The 23474-nt window shown below is 26.1% G+C and overlaps 6 protein-coding genes across 16 annotated transcripts; 3 read left to right on the top strand and 3 right to left on the bottom strand.

The window, feature by feature from the left end:
• Positions 1 to 96: 96 nt before the first annotated feature.
• Positions 97 to 1420, top strand: LOC122851305. The gene is made up of 4 exons (XM_044150483.1): positions 97 to 199; positions 465 to 869; positions 1002 to 1289; positions 1404 to 1420. Exons 1-4 carry the CDS (start codon positions 97 to 99, stop codon positions 1418 to 1420), a joined length of 813 nt encoding a protein of 270 aa, XP_044006418.1.
• LOC122848287 (aminomethyltransferase, mitochondrial-like) lies at positions 534 to 3539 on the bottom strand. Its single transcript, XM_044146266.1, has 4 exons — positions 2859 to 3539; positions 2448 to 2788; positions 1949 to 2351; positions 534 to 1883 (listed from the first exon to the last, which is right to left on the bottom strand). The coding sequence occupies exons 1-4, from the start codon at positions 2995 to 2997 to the stop codon at positions 1540 to 1542; spliced, it is 1227 nt and encodes a 408-aa protein (XP_044002201.1). The 5' UTR covers positions 2998 to 3539; the 3' UTR covers positions 534 to 1539.
• A 550-nt stretch (positions 3540 to 4089) lies between these two features.
• LOC122848181 (liprin-alpha-1-like) lies at positions 4090 to 14241 on the bottom strand. Of its 9 annotated transcripts, none has more exons than XM_044146075.1 (19): positions 13798 to 14241; positions 13119 to 13687; positions 12461 to 12562; positions 11836 to 12000; positions 11672 to 11746; positions 11497 to 11589; positions 11124 to 11411; positions 10905 to 11048; positions 9855 to 10011; positions 9002 to 9783; positions 8563 to 8655; positions 7837 to 7994; positions 7699 to 7743; positions 6199 to 6457; positions 5964 to 6106; positions 5353 to 5829; positions 5127 to 5283; positions 4921 to 5037; positions 4090 to 4845 (listed from the first exon to the last, which is right to left on the bottom strand). In XM_044146075.1, exons 2-19 carry the CDS (start codon positions 13365 to 13367, stop codon positions 4756 to 4758), a joined length of 3594 nt encoding a protein of 1197 aa, XP_044002010.1. In that variant the 5' UTR covers positions 13368 to 13687; positions 13798 to 14241; the 3' UTR covers positions 4090 to 4755. The 9 variants fall into 9 exon arrangements, with proteins under 9 accessions (XP_044002010.1, XP_044002048.1, XP_044002020.1 ...); XM_044146113.1 differs by having other exon boundaries at positions 6199 to 6385; XM_044146085.1 differs by having other exon boundaries at positions 7837 to 7988.
• Positions 14242 to 14680: 439 nt separating this feature from the next.
• LOC122848344 lies at positions 14681 to 15259 on the top strand. The gene is made up of 2 exons (XM_044146346.1): positions 14681 to 14856; positions 14935 to 15259. The coding sequence occupies exons 1-2, from the start codon at positions 14817 to 14819 to the stop codon at positions 15228 to 15230; spliced, it is 336 nt and encodes a 111-aa protein (XP_044002281.1). The 5' UTR covers positions 14681 to 14816; the 3' UTR covers positions 15231 to 15259.
• A 1464-nt stretch (positions 15260 to 16723) lies between these two features.
• On the bottom strand, positions 16724 to 17503 carry LOC122848349 (protein FMC1 homolog). The gene is made up of 2 exons (XM_044146361.1): positions 17358 to 17503; positions 16724 to 17221 (listed from the first exon to the last, which is right to left on the bottom strand). The coding sequence occupies exon 2, from the start codon at positions 17211 to 17213 to the stop codon at positions 16905 to 16907; it is 309 nt and encodes a 102-aa protein (XP_044002296.1). The 5' UTR covers positions 17214 to 17221; positions 17358 to 17503; the 3' UTR covers positions 16724 to 16904.
• Positions 17504 to 17752: 249 nt separating this feature from the next.
• Positions 17753 to 22572, top strand: LOC122848246 (F-box only protein 28-like). Of its 3 annotated transcripts, none has more exons than XM_044146206.1 (6): positions 17753 to 18277; positions 19549 to 19812; positions 20216 to 20464; positions 20527 to 20722; positions 20794 to 21158; positions 21388 to 22572. In XM_044146206.1, exons 2-6 carry the CDS (start codon positions 19579 to 19581, stop codon positions 21853 to 21855), a joined length of 1512 nt encoding a protein of 503 aa, XP_044002141.1. In that variant the 5' UTR covers positions 17753 to 18277; positions 19549 to 19578; the 3' UTR covers positions 21856 to 22572. The 3 variants fall into 3 exon arrangements, with proteins under 3 accessions (XP_044002141.1, XP_044002132.1, XP_044002150.1); XM_044146197.1 differs by having other exon boundaries at positions 20794 to 21170; XM_044146215.1 differs by lacking the exon at positions 17753 to 18277 and having other exon boundaries at positions 19695 to 19873; positions 20794 to 21170.
• Positions 22573 to 23474: the final 902 nt, after the last annotated feature.

Genomic DNA, 23474 nt, shown 5'->3' with positions numbered 1-23474 from the left:
TAGTTAATGGCAAATGACTTATTCTAAAGGTCAGTTTAAAGACATATCGTTGACATCTGAGTGTAACGAAAAAAAAAAAAAACAAATAATATCTCAATGGAAAATCGAAAAGAAATTGATATAAAAATTCTTGATGACGATTGCCTTGCTGAAATATTCACCCATTTACCACTTAAAAAAAGAATAGAAATCGAAGAAGGTATGTATGATCTAATTATTATTTTCAATTTGTGTTTGAGTGTAAATAAAAAAAAATGAATAATTGTTACTGTGTTGACCAGTAAGAATGATTCAGAGCCGTATGTAAATTAAGGTGCCTCAAAACGAATGAGCAAGTTTTTTTTTTCTATTTCGAATTGCTTGTGATTGTTTTAACTTGAAATTTCTCGAGACAATATTTTTTAGCACATAGGTAATATATTTATTAAAAAGCTTTCAATAGAAATTTTTGTTTTGTTTTACAGTTTGTCAATGGTGGCAAGCTGTAGGTCGAAATTCTTGGCATGATATTAAAAAATTGAAATTTTCGAAATATCAGAACAGTGACATGACACAGGAAGACATTGAACAAATATTATTCAGATGTGGATATTTTTTAAAAAGTTTAGAAATTTGGGACAGGTGTTACTCAAGTATATTATTGTCTGTTCAAGCTTATTGTCCAAATCTTGAAAAATTAGTGGTTCAATTTGATGCCTGGAATGGCGAACAACTTGCTAGTATTTTTTCAAATATGAAAAATTTACAACATATAAAATTTGATCTTGGTGGACGTTTTAATTATTTAAGTACACCGTATTATTTTGCTGATGAATTAATCAAAGGAATAAGCCTTATTAATTCTTTAACTCATGTTGAAATTGATCATCGTACAAATATAAAAAATAGCTTATTTTCACTTTTAAATTTAGTTAATTTAAAGTATTTAGATGTTCAACAATTAGATCATGTTAATGATAAATTTTTATTTGGTCTTTCAATTAATTGTAAAAAACTTCAAGATTTAAATATAAGTGGTTGCAAAAAAGTCACTAATTCAGGTCTTGAAAAATTAGCAAAATTAGAATTTTTAACAAATTTAAGAATTAAATTTCTTCCACATATTAAAGATACAATTTTTAGTGAATTTCGAAATTTAAAAAATGTATCTTGTGTTGGCTGTGCCAATGTAAATGATATATCAATTCATAAATTATTAAAAAGTTCGAGAAATCTTGAACGACTTTATCTCAGAGAAACTCCAATTACTGTTAATACACTTTTATTTGCAAATGGTTTTACACGATATCGTACTAATAATATTGTTCTTATTTTAATTGTCAACAAATCATTGTATCATTTATTTAAAAAAATGTGTAAAAAACCATCAAAATTTATAAATATTTCATATGAATTACATATAGAAGATTTTTTTTTCTAAAAATTATGTTAAATTTTTTCTAAACAATTTGTGATATAAATTTTCTAATTAAACATCAATAATTGTTGATGTAAATATTGAAAATTATGAAAAAATAATACATAAAAAATATGAATTACTTATTTTTTTTTATCAGTGTAATAATTTGTTTGAACAAATGGCATTTTTGTAACAATTGCTTCGTAAATTTTTCCTCTAACATCAACTAATACCTTAGATCCAATTTTTCCTTGTTCTGGTGGAACATATCCCATGGCTATGGGTTTTTTTAAAGTTGGACTTCTACCACCAGAAGTTACAGCACCAATAAATTCACCATTTAGTGATAAAATTGGAGTATTTTCTCTTGCTGCTGGACCATTTTCTAATGTCAATCCAATTCTCTTTTTCTCAACACCTTCTTTGATTTGTGATAAGATTTTTTTAGCACCTGGAAAATCACTATTTTGTTTTCGTCGTCGTGCTGAAATAAAAATACATATATTAAATAAACAATTTGTTTTTTTTTTGTGAGTATAAATATATTACCAACAAGCCAACCAAGTCCTGCTTCAATTGGTGTTGTATTTTCATCAATGTCATGTCCATACAAACATAAACCAGCTTCTAATCTCAATGAATCTCTAGCACCAAGACCAGCAAGTTTAACATCAGTTGAATATAAAAATTTTTCAGCTAATATTTTAATATTATTTCCTTGTGAAGATATTTCAAATCCATCTTCTCCAGTATAACCACATCGGCTTATTCTACATTCCATTTTTAATATTTTAGTTTTAACTGAATTCATAAATTTTAATTTTGTCAAATCAATATCAACAAATGATTGAAGTATGCCAGCTGCACTTGGTCCTTGTAAAGCAACAAGTCCATATTCAGATGGATCGAAATGAATCAATGAAATTTGTTTCTCTTGAATTTTATATTCATTCTACAATTAAAAGAGTATAAAATTATGATAATAAAATTAAACTAATTAATGATTTGTCAATTTATTATTTTATTTTAAATCAGTTGTAATTTTTACCTTACGTTTTTCGAAAATTTCCATGTCTTCATTTCTTCTACCAGCATTTGATACAACAAAAAATTTATTCTCACTGTCTTTTGTTATTATAAGATCATCAAGAATTCCACCATTGTCATTAGTAAATACTGTCAAAACAGATGCACCTTGATTGAGATTTTTTAAATCAGCAGTTGTAAGACTTTCTAAATATTCAGCAGCATTATTTCCAGATATTTCTGTTTGAAGCATATGTCCAACGTCAAACAGTGATGCATTTGTTCTAGTATGTTGATGAGAAATTTCAATTGAATCTTCATACTTTAATGGAAGTAAAAAATTCGAAAAATTTACCATTTTTCCTAAACACGTTAAATTTTTTTTTTAATTATAAAAAAAGTAAGTATATAAAAATTTTTAAATTAATATTACCATTATTTTTTACATGAAAATCATACATGCATGTTTTCTTAACTTCAGGTGAATTTGAAGAAATTTTTTTCACTTCAATTCGATTAAATTTGTATGCTCTATTTGATAAGTACCATTGATGACATTTTGTTTTAAACATTTTTCACTGAAACTAAATTTTCTTATGTTAAAAAATATGATGAATTTACAATGAATGTTTTTCACAAACTGATTTATCAAAAAACTTAACACATGTATATTGATTACAAGTTTGATTTATCATTTTATATTTAAAACAAAATTATAATATAAATTGATATGTGCATGACAGAGGTCATCTACGTATTATCTCACATTTCACGATTATTTTTCAAGTAAACGACCAGCAATAATACGAAAATAAACTGATATTAAATTATTATTTTACTATGTTTTTAAAGTGTAAAATATTTTCGAAATATTTTCATAGAAATTAACGTTTTTAATGATGCAGTTTCTTTTTTTTTTACAATTACTTTTTAATCTTTTTATCAGCAAAGAATTTCGAAGTGAACTTATTAATTTTATTTATAATCAATTTAATTTTTTTCGAAGAATTTAACAAAAAAAAAAAAATCAACAAAAACAACTTACCACAAAACGATGGGCCTATTTGAAATTTTGTCGGTAAAAAAATTATTTTACACAATAATATTAATTGAATTTTAATCTTTTTATTGATTGATAATAATAATCACACCAGAATATCGGTTATTTTTCACAGAAATTACCCGAGCATTTGCATTTATACATTTTCGTTTGTCACAAGTATAAAATTTTCACTTATTATTCTTTAAATAAATTCGACTTAGTTTTTTTTTTTTTGTTCTTGTCAAAGATTTTATCTCAATTATTAAATAATGATATTATGATCATGCAATACTCTGAACCGTAGAATGGGAATGAAATTTTAACATTCCGAAAAAATTTAAAGCATAGTGATAGTGAAATTCGAGTAAATAATTAGTATTTCATGGTTAACATATTATTTATCATCATTTATGTAATTTTTTTTACTTTTTAACATCGTAGACTTTAGTTATCACCAACCTCATTTTTTTCCTATCAATTGATTTTTCGTTTTTTTTCCATCATTAACATTATCTACGATTTTTTATTCTCACATTTTCTTTTTAACGCTTTTAATTTCAGTTTAATAGATAGCTAACATACCAAATTTCATTTCATCTACTTTTTTTTTTTTCTCTTATCTTTATTGTATATGTTTTTTTTCTCATAATAATACAGCGAATGGTTTTTAAATTTATATTTCATCTGCACATGGTTAAAAAAAAAAAAAAAACATGGAATTGTGCTGCACATAAATTGGCATTTTCTCTTTTGTGAATTGATTGATCAGATATACTCAGTGCGAATGATAATTAAAATTCAAATCAGACAGAATTATTGTCATTAGAAGTTTGTTACAATTATTGTTTAATATTATATATAAATTCTTCTCTGACATAGAGTTTAATGCATTATTTTTTTTTTTCATTTCTGTCACACTTTTATTATTTTGTGCATCGCAGCATTTATCGATCATTTTAACTAAACAAAACAGATATCAATAATAATAATAATAATATATTTACTGAATTGTAAATATTAATAAACAATGATGTTTTAAAACAAATTAATGTACAGTGGAATTAAATAATGTGAAAGCCAAATATATATTTTATCTTTGATAAAGTGCTATACAGCTTTTACCTTCACAATTATATATTAATATTTTTGAATTACATTCACTTTATTTATGTGAAAATTAAAAAATAATATATGGATTATTTTTCAATAATCATTTTAATTAACTGGGATGTCTCGACTAGAAATAATAAGATTGTGTAATAATTTATAGCTATTTATTTAAAGTATATTAAGACTTCATGCTGTTTGATTCGTCAGATCGTCTTTCAGTACCAACAGTAAGTAAATTTGAAAATTCCATTTCCAGATGTTGTCGAGCCTAATAAATCATCAAATTATATTAATTAATTATTTATTTTTTAATAATAATAAATTATTTTAATGCAATATTTACTTGAGTATTTTGAGTTGGAATTTGAAGAGTCAAAGCAAATGAATTTGCATCAAAACTCTCGTCCAATGCAATCAATGCTCCATGTACACCTGATTCAGAAAGATGATTTCCATACTCCTGAAAAAAAAAAATACAATTATTTATTAATCTTTTTATATATTAAATAATAGTAGTTTAATTTATTCTCATGATTTTTTTATTGTTACCTTTAAGCCAATCGATTGAACCCATCTAATTACACGTTCATTGCTCCACACTAAAACATCAGCATTTGCACTCTCTGCCATTCTTCTTCTATCCTCAAGTTGTTGTCTATCAAAGTTCAGTCTTTTTAAACATGATATACCATACTGGAGACTAGTTCTGTAAAAATTAATTCATTAAATGATTGTCAATTGATGTAGTTTTAATATAAATAAATTATTATTTTACCTGTGAAAACTATCAACCATTCTTAATTGTCCACGAAGATCTTTTTTAGTAAGATGATCAAGCATACGAGCATCAACAAGGCACTCCATGAAAGTTGATCGATATTGAGGTAATCCCAAACTTGGTAACCAAACATTACCAATCCATTCATGATTCATGTCACCAAATGCTAAAGTTGTACGTGAAGTTTTTGGAGCAGATGGACTTGTTAATGATACCATTTCTTGTATTGCTAAACGAAGTTTTAGCCGATGAAGTGGATTACTAATACCAATTTCACGTTGAATTTCAGTATCACTTAATGCACTCATAATAGCTCCACTTTTAACATTAGCACGACAAGCAGCAACATACCAAGCTGGCATTCCTACCCATAATTCTAACCACGCTACTATTGTTGGTCCATTCCAAAGTGCAAAAGGTGTTCCTGCTTTCATTGCTTCACCCAAAAGCTCATGTCTTGATAAATCCAGCATACTATTTAATATAAAAATACAAAAATTATACTCATGACACTTATGACACTTGTTATTTTTTAATTTATAAAAAGACACATTCATTTTTCATTATTTATAGGTATTAATTTTAATGCTAATATATTTATACAATACCTTTTCTTTTTCCTTCGATCAAAATCACTTTTGCCACTAAGTGTACCAGGTAAAGAAATATTATCACCATAATCAGAATCCATTGTATTAGGGCCACCCATTCCTGGTACATCACCAGGCATTGCTGTATCTTTACCTTTTATCTTAAATTAAAAAAAAAAATATATATATACAATGTATTGATATAATTTATCAAGTTTGTTAAGAAAATAATAATAATTTATTTTTAATTTACCTTTTCTTTTTTACTGAAAAATCTTCCAAGGCTACTTTTAATTCCTTTTTTCTTTTGTGCTGCTGCAACTGCTGCTGCTGTTGCTGGACTCATTGTAACTTGCATATGTTGTAAATGTAAACTTGACAATTGACCGATTGGAAGTCCCATACTGGCCAAATGATTTTGATGCAAACTGTCTTGGCTACTGTGGCGTGAAGACAACGGTGAAGGAGGAGTAGTTCCAGAATTCATTGTGTCGTTGTTGTGATGCCCATGCCTGTTTGCATGGAGGCACTAATCTAATCTCTATTTTTCTACTATAATTACTATCTACCTAACTAATTTAATCTTGACTTTGATCAGCAAGAATTATCATTGCTTTGGACATGCATGACCAAGGAAAATAAAAAGTTGACTGGATTGAAAATTTGTCTTTCAAGTTCAATCAAAGCTCTTGTTAAATATCATTTATGTCAATCAAAAGTTATTATGATTTTTTTAGATATACAGCTTAAAAATTTTCTTTACAAAAAAAATTGTAAAAGCTTTTTTATTAATTGATACTATTGAAGCAAAATTACATGAGTTTACTTGGCTTGTTCTACACTTTACTTCAAGAAGAAATATAAAAAAAAGTAGAGATGCAATTAATTATTTAATTGACAAGATAAGTTATTAATTGAACGATTAAATTGGTCAAAATAATACAAGCTTCCCAGGATTATAACAGTCCATTTTTTTATAAGCAATGAGTATCTTTCTTCACAAGGAAAATCGAATTGGCGGATTCTTTATTCAAGGTGTCTATTGATTCATCAAGAATAATATACTTTTTTACCAATTACATTAACTTCAACATGAGTAAATTTTCTTTCCCATGTTGGGTTATTAAGCTACATTATTTACATATAGCGGAACAAGTTTTTTATGATTCAATTGTGAGTAATAAGTAAGCATTTAAAATTTTATTGTTCACTAGACACCCTGATTTATTGAATAAATCTCAAATTGAAAAACTCATAGTGAAGAATGAAATGAAAAAAATTTAAACACTTGTACTGAATTACCCGGGAGTATATTAAAATTCAGACTATTATTAAATCAAAGACAAATTTTGCATGAAAAAGTAAAATTGTTAATTCATTTGTTTTTTTTTAAATCCATCTATCAATTTGAGATTTATTCAACAATGTGACTGGTTTAAATCTAACAATAGAGAAAGAGAGAGACAAGATTTTTGGCTGGAGGGTGTCAAAATATGCTGTGATTGATTTATTTCGTTACAAAAAACGACATCCTGTGATTGTGACACTTGATATAATAAATTATAATGACCATGATTATTCAACATATATTGACAAACTCCAGGAACCATACTCATCAACAAGAAAACCCTTTTGTTAATTTTTGAGTTTAAATTAGTCTTATCACTAATGGTGTGGTATACTTTCAACATATCAACTAGCAATTTAGAATGTTATTGTTGCTTAAAAATATATTTAATAAATGATAGTTAACCTGTGTGCTGAGAAACCACTTGGAAATCCACTTTGACCAGTACGCCTTGATTTAGATGAAAAGAAACAAAAAACAAAACAAATTTAGTAATGAGCAGTAGAAAAATTTTAATGTGTAAAATTGAGGAACAAAATTTACCTTCTTAGTTCTTCTTGACTATGTGCTAAGGCTTGAACAACACGTTCAAGTCTCAATGATCTTGCTGTTAATGGTGACACTGCTTCACTTCCTCCACTTCCACCGCCACCACTGTCTCTTTCACTAACTGAATGTAATTCCTCACCCGACAACTGCAACTGCCACAGGCAGAATTTTTACTTTTGTCATTTTTTATTTAAGAATTATTTACATATTATGTAGCAAAGAATAAAACGAGTTAAACTTTCTCGTGTTAAATTTTGTTAAAAATAATAATAATATGTAAACAATGCTTATTAATCAATAGAACATTTTTATTATTCGATAATTTATCAACTATCAATTCAGTAAAAAACTTGAGAAAAAAAATAAATAATTATTTCTAAGAAATTTCTGGATCGACGATTTATATTAGTAACGTAGTTCCTGAATGAATATGCAGAGTTTTAACACTTCGATATGACTTGTAAAACGAATTTCAAATATTTATATATATATCTTGTGTTTCTTGATGCTTTGGGTTGGAATAAACGACTTTGAATCGATTTAAAACGATAAATACAAATAACGAAATAATAACTGACAACTATCAAAGAGATTAAACCGAAATATGAACCGATAAATTGAAATAATATCAACAATATTCATTTAATAATTCACTCATTGAACTTGTCAATGAGTAAAGAAAAAAAAGAAAAATTAATAAAAACAATTAAACAAACGAACCTGGCTTGCAGGTAAGGATTCAGACAGTTGTCCTGGGCTAACCAATGACGCTGCATACTGATGGAGATGAGCAGGTGACATTGAGGCCGGTGCCTAAAAAAACGGAATTTGATATTCCAATTTTCTATACACTTTTTGTTTTTTTATTTGAAATAAGTTTGTGTGTTTATGTTGAAGCGTTAGTGTTTCACTAAATCATTCCATTCTATTCGCGTTATTATTAAATAATTCAAGATGTTTAAAGAATTATTGGAAAATCGAAATAACGAAAATAGTTTAGCATAAAAATATATGAACGTTATGCAAATAAAATGAGCACGTATATATAAATAAACCGTTCAAGATCATGCCCGAATTATTAATTTGTATGTAAGTTTGTCTATAAATTGTTTCTTGGTATGTTAAATTATGTTTGATTATTGAAAAATAAATTTCTTACCGTGTGATATTTATGAAGATAATCTCTGTTTGGACTATGATGAGATTTTGGTGTAGATCTTCCACTAAGTGGTGGTGAAGTACGTTCTAAACTTCGACCTCTTGTTAATAAATTCATATGTTCTAAACTTCCAACTCTTGATTCAAGTTCTTCAGCTCTTGCTTCAGTGCTTTGTTTTTCTTCTTGTATCAATCTAATTTCTATATTAATTGCATCTAATTGTTCTTGTAGCATCATTGCAAGTGTTTGTGCATCAGTATGACCAGATGGACTAATAACATCAGCAGCTGAACTGAAAATACTTTCATTATCACCATCACCCTCAGCATCACTTGATACATCAAATGCTTGTTGTACATTTGCTAATACATGAGCTTGTTGAAGTTTTTCCCATTCTTGTTCAGCAAGTGTTCTTGCAACATAACCTTTTGCTGAATCATCATCAATTAATCTTTTTGTTGATCTTCTTGGTAATGAATGTGTATCAAAACTACTGTGACTAGCACTTCTTGATGATGTTGGATCAATTGCATTTGGTGATAAACTTCTTGTTAATGCATCCGTTTGTTGTATATTAAATGCAATTTCTTGTTGTAACATTTGACGTTTTACATTGTCAATTTCTAAACGTGTTTTTCCTAATTCTTTTAATATTTCTGATTTTTCATTTTGTAAATCTTCAGCAATTTTTCTTGTTTTATCTAGCTCTTGTGTTAATGCATTTTTTTCTTCTAATGCATGCATTCTTTCTTTCAAATGTACTTGTAGTCTTTCATTTGATTCTGCAAAGTTAAAAAATATTTTTAAAATTACAATAATTTAATGTTGTTTTATTTAAAATTATTTATTTTACCTGAAAGAAGTTTGTCAACTGTTGAACTTAAACGTGTATTGTGATCTTCATTCATTTTTAAACGTTGATTTAAACGCATTAATTCAGCATTTTTTTCTTCAAGTTGACCTTCCAGTCTTTGAATTCTGTCTTCTGCACTACCATGTCGTTCTTGTACCTGCTTATTGAAAATTAACTTTTATTCATATATTTAAAAAAAAAATATTCAACGTTCATTTCAATTTGACATTTATCAAATCCCTAATTTATTTTATTATATTGCTTATAATGTTAGACATGTACTCTCATAATCATACGTGTCATCCGGGAATTTTTAAATTTATTTCCAAATGGCACGTGTGCCGAATTTATTCTGTCAACTTTTAGCGTTACGTCAATCACTATTAAGATCACTTTTTCGTCCGTCTGTAACTTTTATTTTGTTGGATAATTTTTAGATCTTTATTATTGATCTTTTAGTCGATGGTATATTTTTTTTTTCTAGTCATAAAAAAAAACCAGGGAAATCGAAAATTAATTTTTTTATAAAAAGGCAACAGTTTGTCAAAGTAAGTCTTTTTTTTTTGTGTTTCGTCTGTTAGGGTCTAGTTGCAACAACCACCAGTTAAGAAAATTGATTCCAAGTCTGAATTAAATTTACCAATAATTTAAAATTGAAAAATTTGCTTTAAATTTTAGTTATTTACACATGAAAATGACAGAAAATATGTCGTATTTTTTGTGCATGCGTAAAAAAAAAACATCAATGTAACACTTAGTAATTTGCACTTGAATTGAAATAACATTTAATAAAAATTTGTTATGTTTGCTTGTTTAAAAAAATAGTTTACAAAACAAATCTATTGGCATTAAGCTGGAAAAAGAAAAAATAGCTTTAAATCAAAGAAAAATTCCAATAGAAATAAATGAGTAAAAAATTTGGAAATATTAAAATGTTTTTATAACAAAATATTGGAAAAAAGAGATTGATGATAAATTTAATAGCAAAATGCAACTGTAATGTTGTGGTTGAATGTCATGTTCAGTTTTTGTTTGTGATTCCCTGCGTACCTGATTGGGCCTCCTCACCTGGGTCAGTGTCTCCATTCTTGCTTTTAATTGTTCTTCAATTTCGGGCATTTTTGAAAATTGTGCCAACTTCTGCTCGGCAAGTTCCAATTTTTCTTGAATCGCTGATATTTTTTCTTCTTGGAGCTTAAATATTTCAACAAAATTAAAAAATTAATATTTGTACAAATTAGTTTTGAAAAAATAAATAATAATTTTTACTTTGAGTTGAGCTTCTTTATGCTGTAATTCTTGCTCTAATTTTTCATTTAAATCATGTAAACTTGTTGATTCACGTTGAGCATTTAAATATCTTTTTTCCAAAGTTGCTATTCTTTCTTCTTGATCTTCTTTTTGAGCAACATTTTCACGAAGATCTCTTTGTAATTTAACATTTGTATCTTGGGTTTTTACAAGCTCTTTTTGTGCCTTTGAAAGTGTTTCTTCCAGCTCAGAAACTCGTCCACCAAGATCACTGGCTCTCCGCTGCCATGCAGTAAGTTCAGAATTCTAAAAAAATTATATTTTTTTTTATTTAATTAATTGTGTGATAAATTTATAGAAATATATGTTTAACAAAATTTGTGAGCTTTACCTTAGTCGTGTGAATATCATCAGATTGACCATTTTCTTTTGGCCTTTCATCTAGATTCTTTGGTGGATGCCCGCTTATTTTATATTGTTGAAGCTAAAATAAATGAATTAATAATCAATTATTGAACTTGACCATCATTGATGATTGAAAATTTTATATTAAAAAAAAATTTAACCTCTTCCTTGGTACGTGAAAGCTCTTCCTCTAAGGTAGTGTTACGTTCCAATGCCATTTTCAATCGCTCTCTCACCTTGAAAATAATAAAAATAATAATTTTTTTTTAAAAACAAAATATTCTCTTAATTATCATTAAATTATTGAAAATATTTAAAATCAGACTTTTTCATCCAGTGCCTTATGATGCTCAAAAAGACTCTTTAGAGCTTTGAGAACTTCAACTTCAGATGATACTCCAGATTGTGCAGCAGCTTGTCTCTTGACAACTGTCATTCTCAATGATCGTTCGTGACGTGAAACAAGACATTCAAGATGTTCAAGTAATAACTAAAAATACGAATAAATAAAGATTGAATTATTTTATTATAATATTTATCCTGATGAAAATAATTTCATGTAAATATTTTTTAAATTTACATTATTGTCAGGCTAAAAGTAAAGAAGAAATTTATTTTTTATCTTCAACAAAAGTAAATAAATATTAAGCAATTGTTTGGAAAAAATTATGCATCTTTTTATTTTTTATTGTAGAATGATTAAATGTAAAAAATCATGAGTTTAGAAACGCCTGTCTTCTCATTATCTACAAGTACTCACGCCCTTTTCACCTCATTTTTTAGTTTGTACATTCAACAGCATGAAAAAATGAAATAAATTGGATACATTTATTCACCTTCAACACAAGATTATGTTTACTTTTAGTCTGACAATATATTTTCATTGTCGAAATTAAATAAATTGAATGAAAAATTTGTCTTTTTCAATAATAATTTGTTAATAAACATACCCGAGTATTATTACGTTCTGCTTTTAATTCTGAGATTTCTTCTTCACGTTCAAGAATGCTTTCACGAGCAGAAGATAATTCTTTCGTGAGTGAAGAAAATTCCTGTAACAAATTTGTAAAATATACATTACATCTTTTTTTTTGGGAAACATAAAACATACATATTATTTTTGTAAATGACAAACTAGGTACACGCCTAGATATTCATTCAATGAATAAATAAATTATGCAGTTATTTTAACAATGTGCTAATTCAATGTGGTACCACCCACATAGAAACTTTGACTATCCAATAATTCTCTTGTTATCTATCATGTTTGTACATATTACCTTTGATTTTAAACAATAGTAAGTGCTTTTACCACATACGCTAGCGCTTGTTGCGACATTTTTGTTTTTTTTTTATTGTTAATGAAAGACAGTGTCTAACACACTTGGAAAATGTAATTTTAAATTACCATTTCCCCCTGAATACTGAACATTAATTTTGTTTTTATACATGCCATTTAAACAACAATTAAAATAATAAAATACAATCAAAAATATATATGATGAAAGTAACACTTGACACATGTAACAATAATAAACATAAAAACTTGTTTACCTCTGACATTTGTATATCCAAGTTTATTATGCAAATAACAATAAATAAAATTACCTGAGGAATATTAGCATTAAGTTGTCGATTAAGAGCATCACGTTCTTTTTCAACATCTTGAAGTCTTCCTTCAGCATCTTGAAGTCTTTCTTGACTTTCACGCAATGAATCCATGAGCTTATCTCGCTCATCGAGCATTGACACCATGAGTTGCTCAAAATTTGCATCTTCACCAGAAAATTGTGAACTTCTTTGGCTAATACTGTCTTCAGCAATTGTTGGCATTACATCACACATCATATTCCACATGATATTATAACTTACTTATCACTCAATCACAATAAACACACACATTCACTACTTGATATTTTTTTTTAATTATTAAAACACTTTGATTGACATTTTCTTTTTTTTGGTTATTTATTTATTATTTTATTTATCAATCATTTACTTGAAAAAAAATTCAAAATATTTTTTGTATTGTTGTTATTTTGATAAATATTCATCGCTATTCGTTCCATGGATGCTTTTAAATTTATTTATTATTGATAATTTATATGTGTATATATAAGTATACCGGTGAAAAAACTTGTGCAGCTCCTATTGATATCTACGTTATCATCATTTTACTGTAACACACATAACATCCATGATTACAACATAACATCCATAATGTTTATTCTATAGACACACTTAAGGCAATATAAATTAATTATCAAAATAATAATAATAAACTTACATAAACAAAAAAAAAAAACAATTAATAACAAACTTTTTTTTTTGGAAAAATAAATTTTCTTCAGTCGTCAAATGTTGATGTGTTATCAATTAAAAAAAAAAAAAAAAAATGTTTTTTTTGTTATTGTTACATATTACACTATTATGGAACTTATAGAAAAATATATTTATTATGAGATTAAGGGACAAAATTTATTTGTATGAAAAATGGTTGTAATGGTTTTAGAAATTTTTTTTTTTTTTTTTCTGTTTTATAATTTATTAGATAAATATTTATTTTAATATATTATTAACCAATAATTTAATTTGTATTAAGTATGATATTTTTTTATTATTATTTTTAATTTTCACGATATTAAAAAAATTCTAAATAAGTGAAAAAAAAAACACCAAACTGACACACCTACGACTATTACTACTGCCCAGTTTTTCTACTGTATGCTACTGTACTATACTCCAGGTCTCCAGTTCCAATAACGACGCCATTTTGTAATGTGACGTCAGGATTATAACTTGCTTTCCGAGTTGTCACGAAAATACACGAATTTAATCGAAAGGATACTTATCTTACACATGCTGTTTACAGCGGAAATTTAAAACGTTTATTTTTATTTTTAATCAGCTTTATGATCATGTCATTATCAATTTTTACGTTTAATATTTTATCATGAAATTTGTTTTTATTTTAGGCTTATTTTATCAAATACAAATGATATTTACATGAAAATATATACTTAAACTTGAAAAACTAATTTATTTGTATTTATTATTAATTAATTTTATATTGTTAATTATATGATTGATGAAATTAATTGTTAATTAAATATATATTAATTATAAAATATTAGTAGCTAAATTTTTTATAGTATTAAATTTTTACTGTTGGAAAAATGAAGGTTAAAACTGAGACTGCGCATGATACTTTGATGATCAATACTTGGACCTATATCAATTTCAAGAGAGACTGCAATTCATTGTGTTATTTGGTCCAGTTTAATTTGAGAAACATTGATATACAGAATGGTGTCACCAGATCATGTTTGTTATAGAAAACATAAAAGTATATATAAAATAAATTTATCTTATTGTAAAATTGTGTTTATTATAAATTAAATTTTTTATTATTTTTTCGAAATAGTTCTCAATGAAGAATTGGATTCTGAAGAAACAATTGAGGATATATCGGAGTCTGTGGATGATCTTAGAGAGCGTCTAGCAAATGTTAAAAGAATGATGAAAGAACAAAGTGGATATACACTTGGAGATATTTCAGCTAAAAAAGAAAAAATAAGAACTGATGTTATTGATGGAAATTTTTTGTCTCTTATTTTTGGTGGAGTATTTGTGGTTGTTATAAGTGCAAGTGCTTGGGCATTTTATAATCTTTATCATGCTGTTTTAAAAAAATTTCCATCGCAACATACAGAATTATAATTTTATTTTCATATAAATTTTTTTTGTAATTTTAAGCATTTATAACGTTTTTTTAAATCTTGTAATTATGTATCGAATTAATATTCATATTCTTAACTAATTGCATATTTTTTCTGTATGTGAATTATCAAAAAAAAAAAATATTAAAAATGTTTTATTATTTAATTATCTTTGGGAAATTATTATATAGTGATTTTTTAATATTTTTGTTGTAATTTTTTTTCGTTTGAACCCATAATAAAACATAAATGGCAAATTGTATTTAAGGCTTTTTTTTTTTACATACAAAGGATGATTTTATTTCTTCTATTTGTTATTTTATGATAAAAAAAATTTTAAACTATTCAAAAATATAATTACATGCAAGGAATTATAATAAAAAAAAATTGGTAAAAATTATAAAAGCATTATATATTAAATAAATTTTCGTTAGAAGAAAATTTCTATAAGCGATATATGAGTGCTATTATATTTCATCAAATTATATGTATGGGGTTTCTCCTACAGAAGCCAGATGAAAACATGTAATATATATGTCAGTATATGTTTTCGATAGTGTTTTTTGTTGTACACTTTAAGATTAGATTGGATTTGTTATTCTATAAAGTTCCACTAGCTAATTTTTCGATCAAAGTTCTTTGCCAAAGTCCGTTTCTCACCAGAAAAAAATCACGATTTTTCTCAGATATCAACTTATCACTTGAAAATTTAGTTGTTCCTTGTAAAGATTAAAGGGATCGCGGTTTAAAAAACGCTGCATTGAGCATTCACGTAATTTTTGTATAGCACTCCTCGGACCTACGATCTGCAGAATTTTGACGGAAATTTTTTCTCAGATTTTCTCCGATATTTTTTCTATTTTTCTTCGATGTTTATTTATAACCAAGTGAATATATATCAATATCATATTTACTTGATCATGAAGGTATAAAGTACGGTTCTTTATTATTAGCTCTTAAAAAAATTCGTTGAGGTGATTCATTAAATGCGAAATTTCCTTTCATCTAACTCAAAAAGAACTTATAATCATGGTTTCCTCAAGAAACTCTAGCAGATTTCATTGAAAAAATATATAATTATTTACGGTGTAACCCTGGTGGAAATAATTCTCGGTGATTTCTCCGGCATGCAAACAGTATCGGAGAAATTTTTCCAGCATGAAATCTGTGTCAAAAATATTTTTCTACCAGATAAATTTTGAAACAGTTAATTGAGTCCTGGCAAAGTGATTTCGACGAAAGCAATTATTATTTATATTTGGTATCTTTGAAATTATATAGCTGAATTGATTCATGAAATAATATTTGCTATATTCTCTTAGACAAAAAATAATTTTTTATTTTTATTTTAACTAAGCAATCTGCACGTCTTTACTTTGTTCATTATTATCTCTACTAATTTACACGTTAATTGAAATATAAAATAGATCCCTATTCTCCATGTCTTGAATAATAAAAATAAGAATCGAATTTTTTATTTTTTTAAAATTACATTGCTCTGTTATTTTTAGTTAAAAAAAATGAAATATGCATTAAATTCAAGTTGTTCAAGGTAAGTTATAGATTTTGCTTTTAAATAAAGAAAAATATGTAGAAAAATTTCAAGTTAAAGAATATTTAATTACCTAATATTAACATGTTATTACTATAATAATAATTATTAAAAAAATAATTTTTATTGAGGATCATGTGGAAGCTTAAAACCAACAAGATCAGCAGTTTCACGTACACTTCGCTCTCCTTTTCCACCATAATTTATAATAATGTCATTATAAAGTTTTTGTGAACCAAGATAAAAGTTGTATGTATCTGCCAAATGTGTAAGTTCTTCACGAGCTTTGCAAAGAGTTTCTGATGTCTCTTTATGAGCTCTTGCCTGCTCCATAATATATCGTACCATAATATTGTCTTTGGCATGTGATTCTTTGGTTGTTGAACGAATACCATGCATTAATGAACGAATTAATCTCAACTCTGCTTTCATTTTGTCGTCTAAAATGTTTATAAATATTAATATAACAATTCCTCGTATTTTACAGTAATTATTACATTATCATTGACAGATGAAATGTTTAATAAAAATTGACTAATTATAAGCAAAAAGATAAACAATTAGATTAGCAGTTACCTGTACAGTTACTAGTGTCACAAATTTTTCTTTTTCTCTATCGAAAGTACCGTTAAATATTATTATTTAAGCTGATATTTATTTTTGTATATTTTTGTATTATTATTGCAATTTATTGTAATGATAACAATTAAAAAACTAGGTTATGTTTATTCAATCTATTTGTTTATCTTAGTTTTGTTTAGGAGATGGCGCTTTCATCTTATTCTCATAGTTACTCATTTTTATAAAATCTAAAGTCTCTAGATTTATTTAGGGACTTTGTAAAAAAGCAATGAAAACAGTGTAAAGTCGACTTGAGAAGTATGTATATATATATACTACATATGTACAAAGTATGTATATATAATATGTATATATGTAAAGTAAATACATAAAAGTTTAGATATACTTTGTTACATATATACCCTGCAGTTATTTTCATCTTTCATGATACTTTGTGTACCGTAGATGATGTTTTTTTAATACAGTTATTGAAATTATGTTTAATACTTTCATTCGAAGTTGCATTCTGACAACGTAGCAGCCGGCATTATATTTATTATATATATTTTCGGTGCTAGAAAATATATCTAGAAAAAAAAATAAAAAAAGTGTTGACTAACGTTCATAGTAGTGACTGGGCTGGCTGCCAATAAAGTGTGCAATTACAATTAAACAAAAAAAATACAATATAATATTGTAAAAAATTTAAAAAAATATATATACATTCATTAATTATTTATTAAAGTAAAGAAATACATGAATATTTTTAACAAGCAATAATAAATTCTAATAAAAAAAAAATTAAATGTCAAAAGTTTCCATGTCGAACTTCTAGAAACTACAGTGCCAGTTCAACTTTCAATACGTCATTGTAGACTGTTGTAGACAATTCGATAAGTACTCATCATTTAGTGAGCTATCATTGAATCCTTCTGGTAAGAAAATTAAATTAATTATTAAATAACTTTCATATTATTTTAAAAATCATTTTAACATGCTCCGAAAAAATTTACGCATAAGCATATTTTTTCTTTTGTTCTGCTCTTGTTTAGTAAAATATAATAACAATGAAATCCAACTTTTTTTTTTACTCACATTGTTTGATAAATAAATAATCATGTCCATGTCAAATGCAGCTATCAAGATGTTATTGACATTTAATATCTACTGAGAAACATAAGTGGTTAATTTATTAAAAAAAAAAATAAATTTAACAAAGACCGAAATCATCAAATAATTTAATCTATAAATCCAGATTTTAAATTAATTTATATTTTGAAAGTGAGGAATTAAAAATAGGCTAATTATTGTCAACAAAGTTATCAATACTCAGAGTGAAAATTAATTTAACAAAAGTATTTGTTAAATTTAAAAAATAGTCAAAGAAATTTAATTGCTGAATGCTACAATATTTTTTCTATCTAGTTTTTATAATTGAACTGAAAAAAATAATTATGTAAATGCAAATTAGACCTAGTTGTGTTGTATCACTTGATGATTGTTGATACAAAAGAACATCAGGGATTCAGTATTTTTTTATGACCTTGATACCATTGAAATATGTGATTTGAAAAGTCACGTATTCTTGAATTGTAATGCCTCAAAGTAGTTTGATCATAGCAATAAAAAAAAAAAAAAGTAAATTATTTTGTTCAGTTGGAAAATATGTACTATCTGTTAAATCGAAAATTTCATCTGGTACCAGTGTCAGCCAATCACAACTATTTGGAAAGTTCAGCTAAACAACATCACTCATAATATTGATGAATAAATTTTTGCCATAAATGCATAATTTTCTTGTTATTTGATAGAACTTTTTGATAAAAATAGAAACGATCAGTAAATTCTGTTACATTTCTCAGTATGTGGTATAAACACAGTTTGTTTTTCACCAAAGTGTCACTGCAGTTCATTGACTTGACTAGTTAAACGTCATATAATTAAAAAAAAATTATTTACATATTTAAAAGATGTTCAAGTAATGTTAATGAACATTATCCATGTCTGAAAAAATTATAATCAACCTGAAGACAACAACAATTTATCAGCCTATCTGTCATTTCATATATAGCTTGTAGAAATATGTCACAGGTTGGATTTGAACCTAGTACTTCCCTAAGTTACTCAGAAAAATAATTACAAAAACATTTTTTTATGTATTCATAAAATTCAGTCAATTAATTGACTTATTTGTTATTTTTTTTAGGATTGAGACAAAGAAAATTACAAAAACAAAATGGTGTCGACTCGACAAACTAGTAATATAGGCAGTGGGAGCAGCTCGGGAAGAACAGGTGAATCTGTTGAGACTGGATTAAGTCGAAAAAATCAAACTAATCATGGAAATACTTCACAATTATCATTGGAATCAATACCAGTTCAACGATGCACTCTTCTTGATTTACCACTTGAGCTGCTTGAAAAAATAACAACTCATCTGGACTTCAATACTGTTGCCAACTTACGCCTGGTTTGTTAATAAAAACACCAATAATAAGTTACAATATTATTCCAATCAAATAATGTGTTTGGTAAGCACTTGTAAGCATTGATAAAAAAAATATTAATTGATGATAGAAAAAAAAAAAGGACTGGGCTAAATTTTATAACCACTAACGATCATCGAACGTTAATTTACCATTATTTTATATGCTGATAACAATTTTTTTAAATGCCTAGATGTTACACGTGTTCTTTTTATTTAAAAAATTTATACTTTTACTAACTAGTCTTGATTAATTTGTTTGAAAAAAAAAAAAGAATTATCCGGTTATTCTTATCAGCGAAACAGGTTTACAAACACACGATAATTTTTCATCCACTATTAATATACATAATTTGTTATAATTATATTTTTTTATTTTTCAATATAGGTATGTCATCAGATAAACACAGTATGTGCCTCTCGATTGAGTTCGACTTTTCAACGTTTGCAATCACAAATGTTGAGTCGTTTTCAATCAATTAAATCTCAAATGCCAAGAAGAGAATCAGCAAGACGTAATCATCCTTTAGCATGTGAATGTGATATCATTGAAACACTTCATATGCGTTTAACACTTTTGCAAATGAGCTTTGGAAAACATATTGAACGAAAACATTGTTGCTTTTTTCCTGGAGAAGTAAATAAAATATTTTATCATATAATTATTTCTATAAATATAATATTTAAATTTGTTTTTAGATTTTGGATGAAGTGTATCGTATATTGCACTACATAAAAGTTACACCCAAGTTAATAAAACCATACAAAGTAACAGATGAGCTATTTGATTTGACAACAATGGCAATGGAATATTTTAAAGAAAGAATTGAACCAACTTTACCAGAAATTTCATACTTTGGACCAGATTTTTTGGATCTTGCTGGAACATTTTCATGTAAATATCTTTAAATTATTTAATTGTTTTATAATAATTTGAATTAGTTTTATAATAAATTATTTTTATAGCTTCGAATAATTCAAATAAACCATTTACATCACTTGACTCAACACCAATGACGAGTGACAATAACAAAGCAAGTGGTAGTAGAAGAGAATGTACTCCAAGAAATTTAGTTGATGATTCTTGTCTTATGGATTCTCATGTATTATCATCATCGCAATCAAATATAATTTTACGTAAACGTATACGTAAAATAAAACAAGGAATGAAAAGATATAATTGTCAACTTTTACTTGTACGTCGTGATCTTAGAAGTTGTAAGACTAAAATTGCTGAACAACAAAAACAAATTGTCGAATATGTTAATCGTTTAGATGACAATGTTAAAAAAAATGAAGAAACATCACGTAAATTCAGCACGTTACTACAGGTATTTACCAAGGTACAATAAATGATCCGAAGGGTTTTCTTTTTGTCCTGACAAAAAATAAAATAAACGCTTATTTTGTTTGTTTCTTAATTTTTTTTTCTGGAAAACCCTTCATTTAAATTAAAAATAATATAGCTTCAAATTAAGAATATTAATTGAAATTTGTTTTTGAGAATGAAGAAGCTTCTTATGTGACATGGAAAAAAATTAAAATCAATTTGTTTTTTAGGAATTAAACAAGTGTAAAACAGAACTCCAATATTGGCGATCAAAATCACCTGCAATATCAATGTGTAATGGTTGTGGTCAAGCTGTTCCACTGCCAGCTGATGATCTGACAGCTTTTACAAATCAAGCAACTTCATCAGACGCATTTGAGCCAATAAATTTCATACCAATTGGAGAAAATGATACTTCAATTGATTGTCCAACTGAATCAACGTCAACTTCAACTTCAACTTTGTCTCTGCCAATACAAAATGCTCCATCACAATCATCATCATCCTCATCCTCATCATCATCGTCATCGTCATCTTCATCATCATCATCACAACAATCAGATATTGTACTGCCCAAAACTTCCTGTCTCAATTCCGCATCTAAACGAAAACTTTCCGAAAATTTACTTAGTAATAATTCTACTAAAAAATTGAGACGTAATCCAAAATCTCGTCATGTCAAGTGTGTAAAAAATTAAAATATAATAATACAAAATTGGAATAACAAACGTAAAAAACTGAATATGTTTAACTTTTACGTTTTGCCAAGTTTTTGAAATTCATTATTGCATTATTATTATTTTTTATTATTAGTAAATATAAAAATTAAAACATCAACAAATGGCACATTCTAAATAAATTAAGTCTAAAATGACAAAAATCAATAAGAGATAAGTACAAATACCTTTCAAAATTATATCTTTAAACATTCAAAATGCATAATAAAACGCACTATAATGTTAAAACAGTCCTATCGATATATTTTCGATATCACAATTTAAATTTTTTATAGAAACTCATAAAGAAAAATATTTAAATAAGTTATTATATAATTCAAATTAAAAAACAATTTAAAACCGGCTAAAATGTACAACATGCTTTGAACAACTTACCAAAGATGTTCCATGAAAAACTTAATTTTTTTACAAATATAATTTTTGTAAATTAAAATGTAAAGATAAAAGCTTTTTCTTTGAATATTATTCGTTTGTTGTATCTAAAAATTATTTGATGACTTATTTTTATTTTACTAATAAAATTAAGTCTAAAAATAATTTGTTAATTTTAATAACCAAAGGTTTTGTTTAAATTAAATGATTGAAAATTTATCTAATTTCAAAATTTTCAATCAAGAAAACATTTCTGATTGGGTGCTTGTTAAATATCATAAACATTTGAACATTGTTGGCCGATTATATTTGAAAAAAAAAAAAAAATACTTGATTGGAAAATTTAGAGGCAGAGAATTTATGTATCCTTGAGCAGAATTTTAAATATTATTTAGACTAAAGTTAACTATAAATGTAAAAGATAATTCGAAATATATGAAAATAATTTGCTTAGTTTAATAATAAATATATTAAATATTTACTCACCAGCTTTATCAATTAAAAAAATAAAATTTAAATTGAAAAAAAAAAAAAAAACAAGTAGACTTATATTATTTTGATGTTATTTATGTTATTATGTTTTCAAGTGATTATGAAATTTAAAATGATGATAAGATTCATTATTATGTTCATACTGATTGATTCAACAGATACACACCGAGTCATAACAGGAACATTAAACAATAAAAAAAATACAATGCATCGTTTAAATGTTGATATTCGTTAATTTTTATAGTTATATTGTGAAAATATGAAGTCGAGTTTATTCCAGTAGTATTTACCATTTCAAGTCAACAAATTGCTATTTAAATATCGAAAATCAATCGTGTCACTGATCTACCTGAAAAGATCTTTGTGAATAAAAGTCTTTTGTGATTTTTAGCAATGATTTGAAAGATACAATCAAATAAAATATCTGCAGCACAGATCTTCATGCTGCAAGATTTTTATCTTCAAGATATATATAAAATTAAATTCGTCGTGACAATATATAATATTTCTTTTTTTTGATATTGCTTACAGATGAAATTGATAGTTAAAAATAATAGAGTATCTAAAATAATTATTCTAATTTTTTTGATAGATAAGAGACGAGATGAGTAGTAATTATTAAAGTAGTTTTTTATTTTTAAACAACAGATGATTGTCTTAATCAGTCAATTTTTAAACAATAAAATTAATTACTCAATGATTTTACAATTTTTCGT

Source organism: Aphidius gifuensis, linkage group LG1 (assembly GCF_014905175.1).
Source record: "Aphidius gifuensis isolate YNYX2018 linkage group LG1, ASM1490517v1, whole genome shotgun sequence".
NCBI classification, from domain to species: Eukaryota; Metazoa; Arthropoda; class Insecta; order Hymenoptera; family Braconidae; genus Aphidius; species Aphidius gifuensis.
Note: the sequence above shows the minus strand (reverse complement) of the source record. Positions and strands in the feature narration are given on the sequence as shown.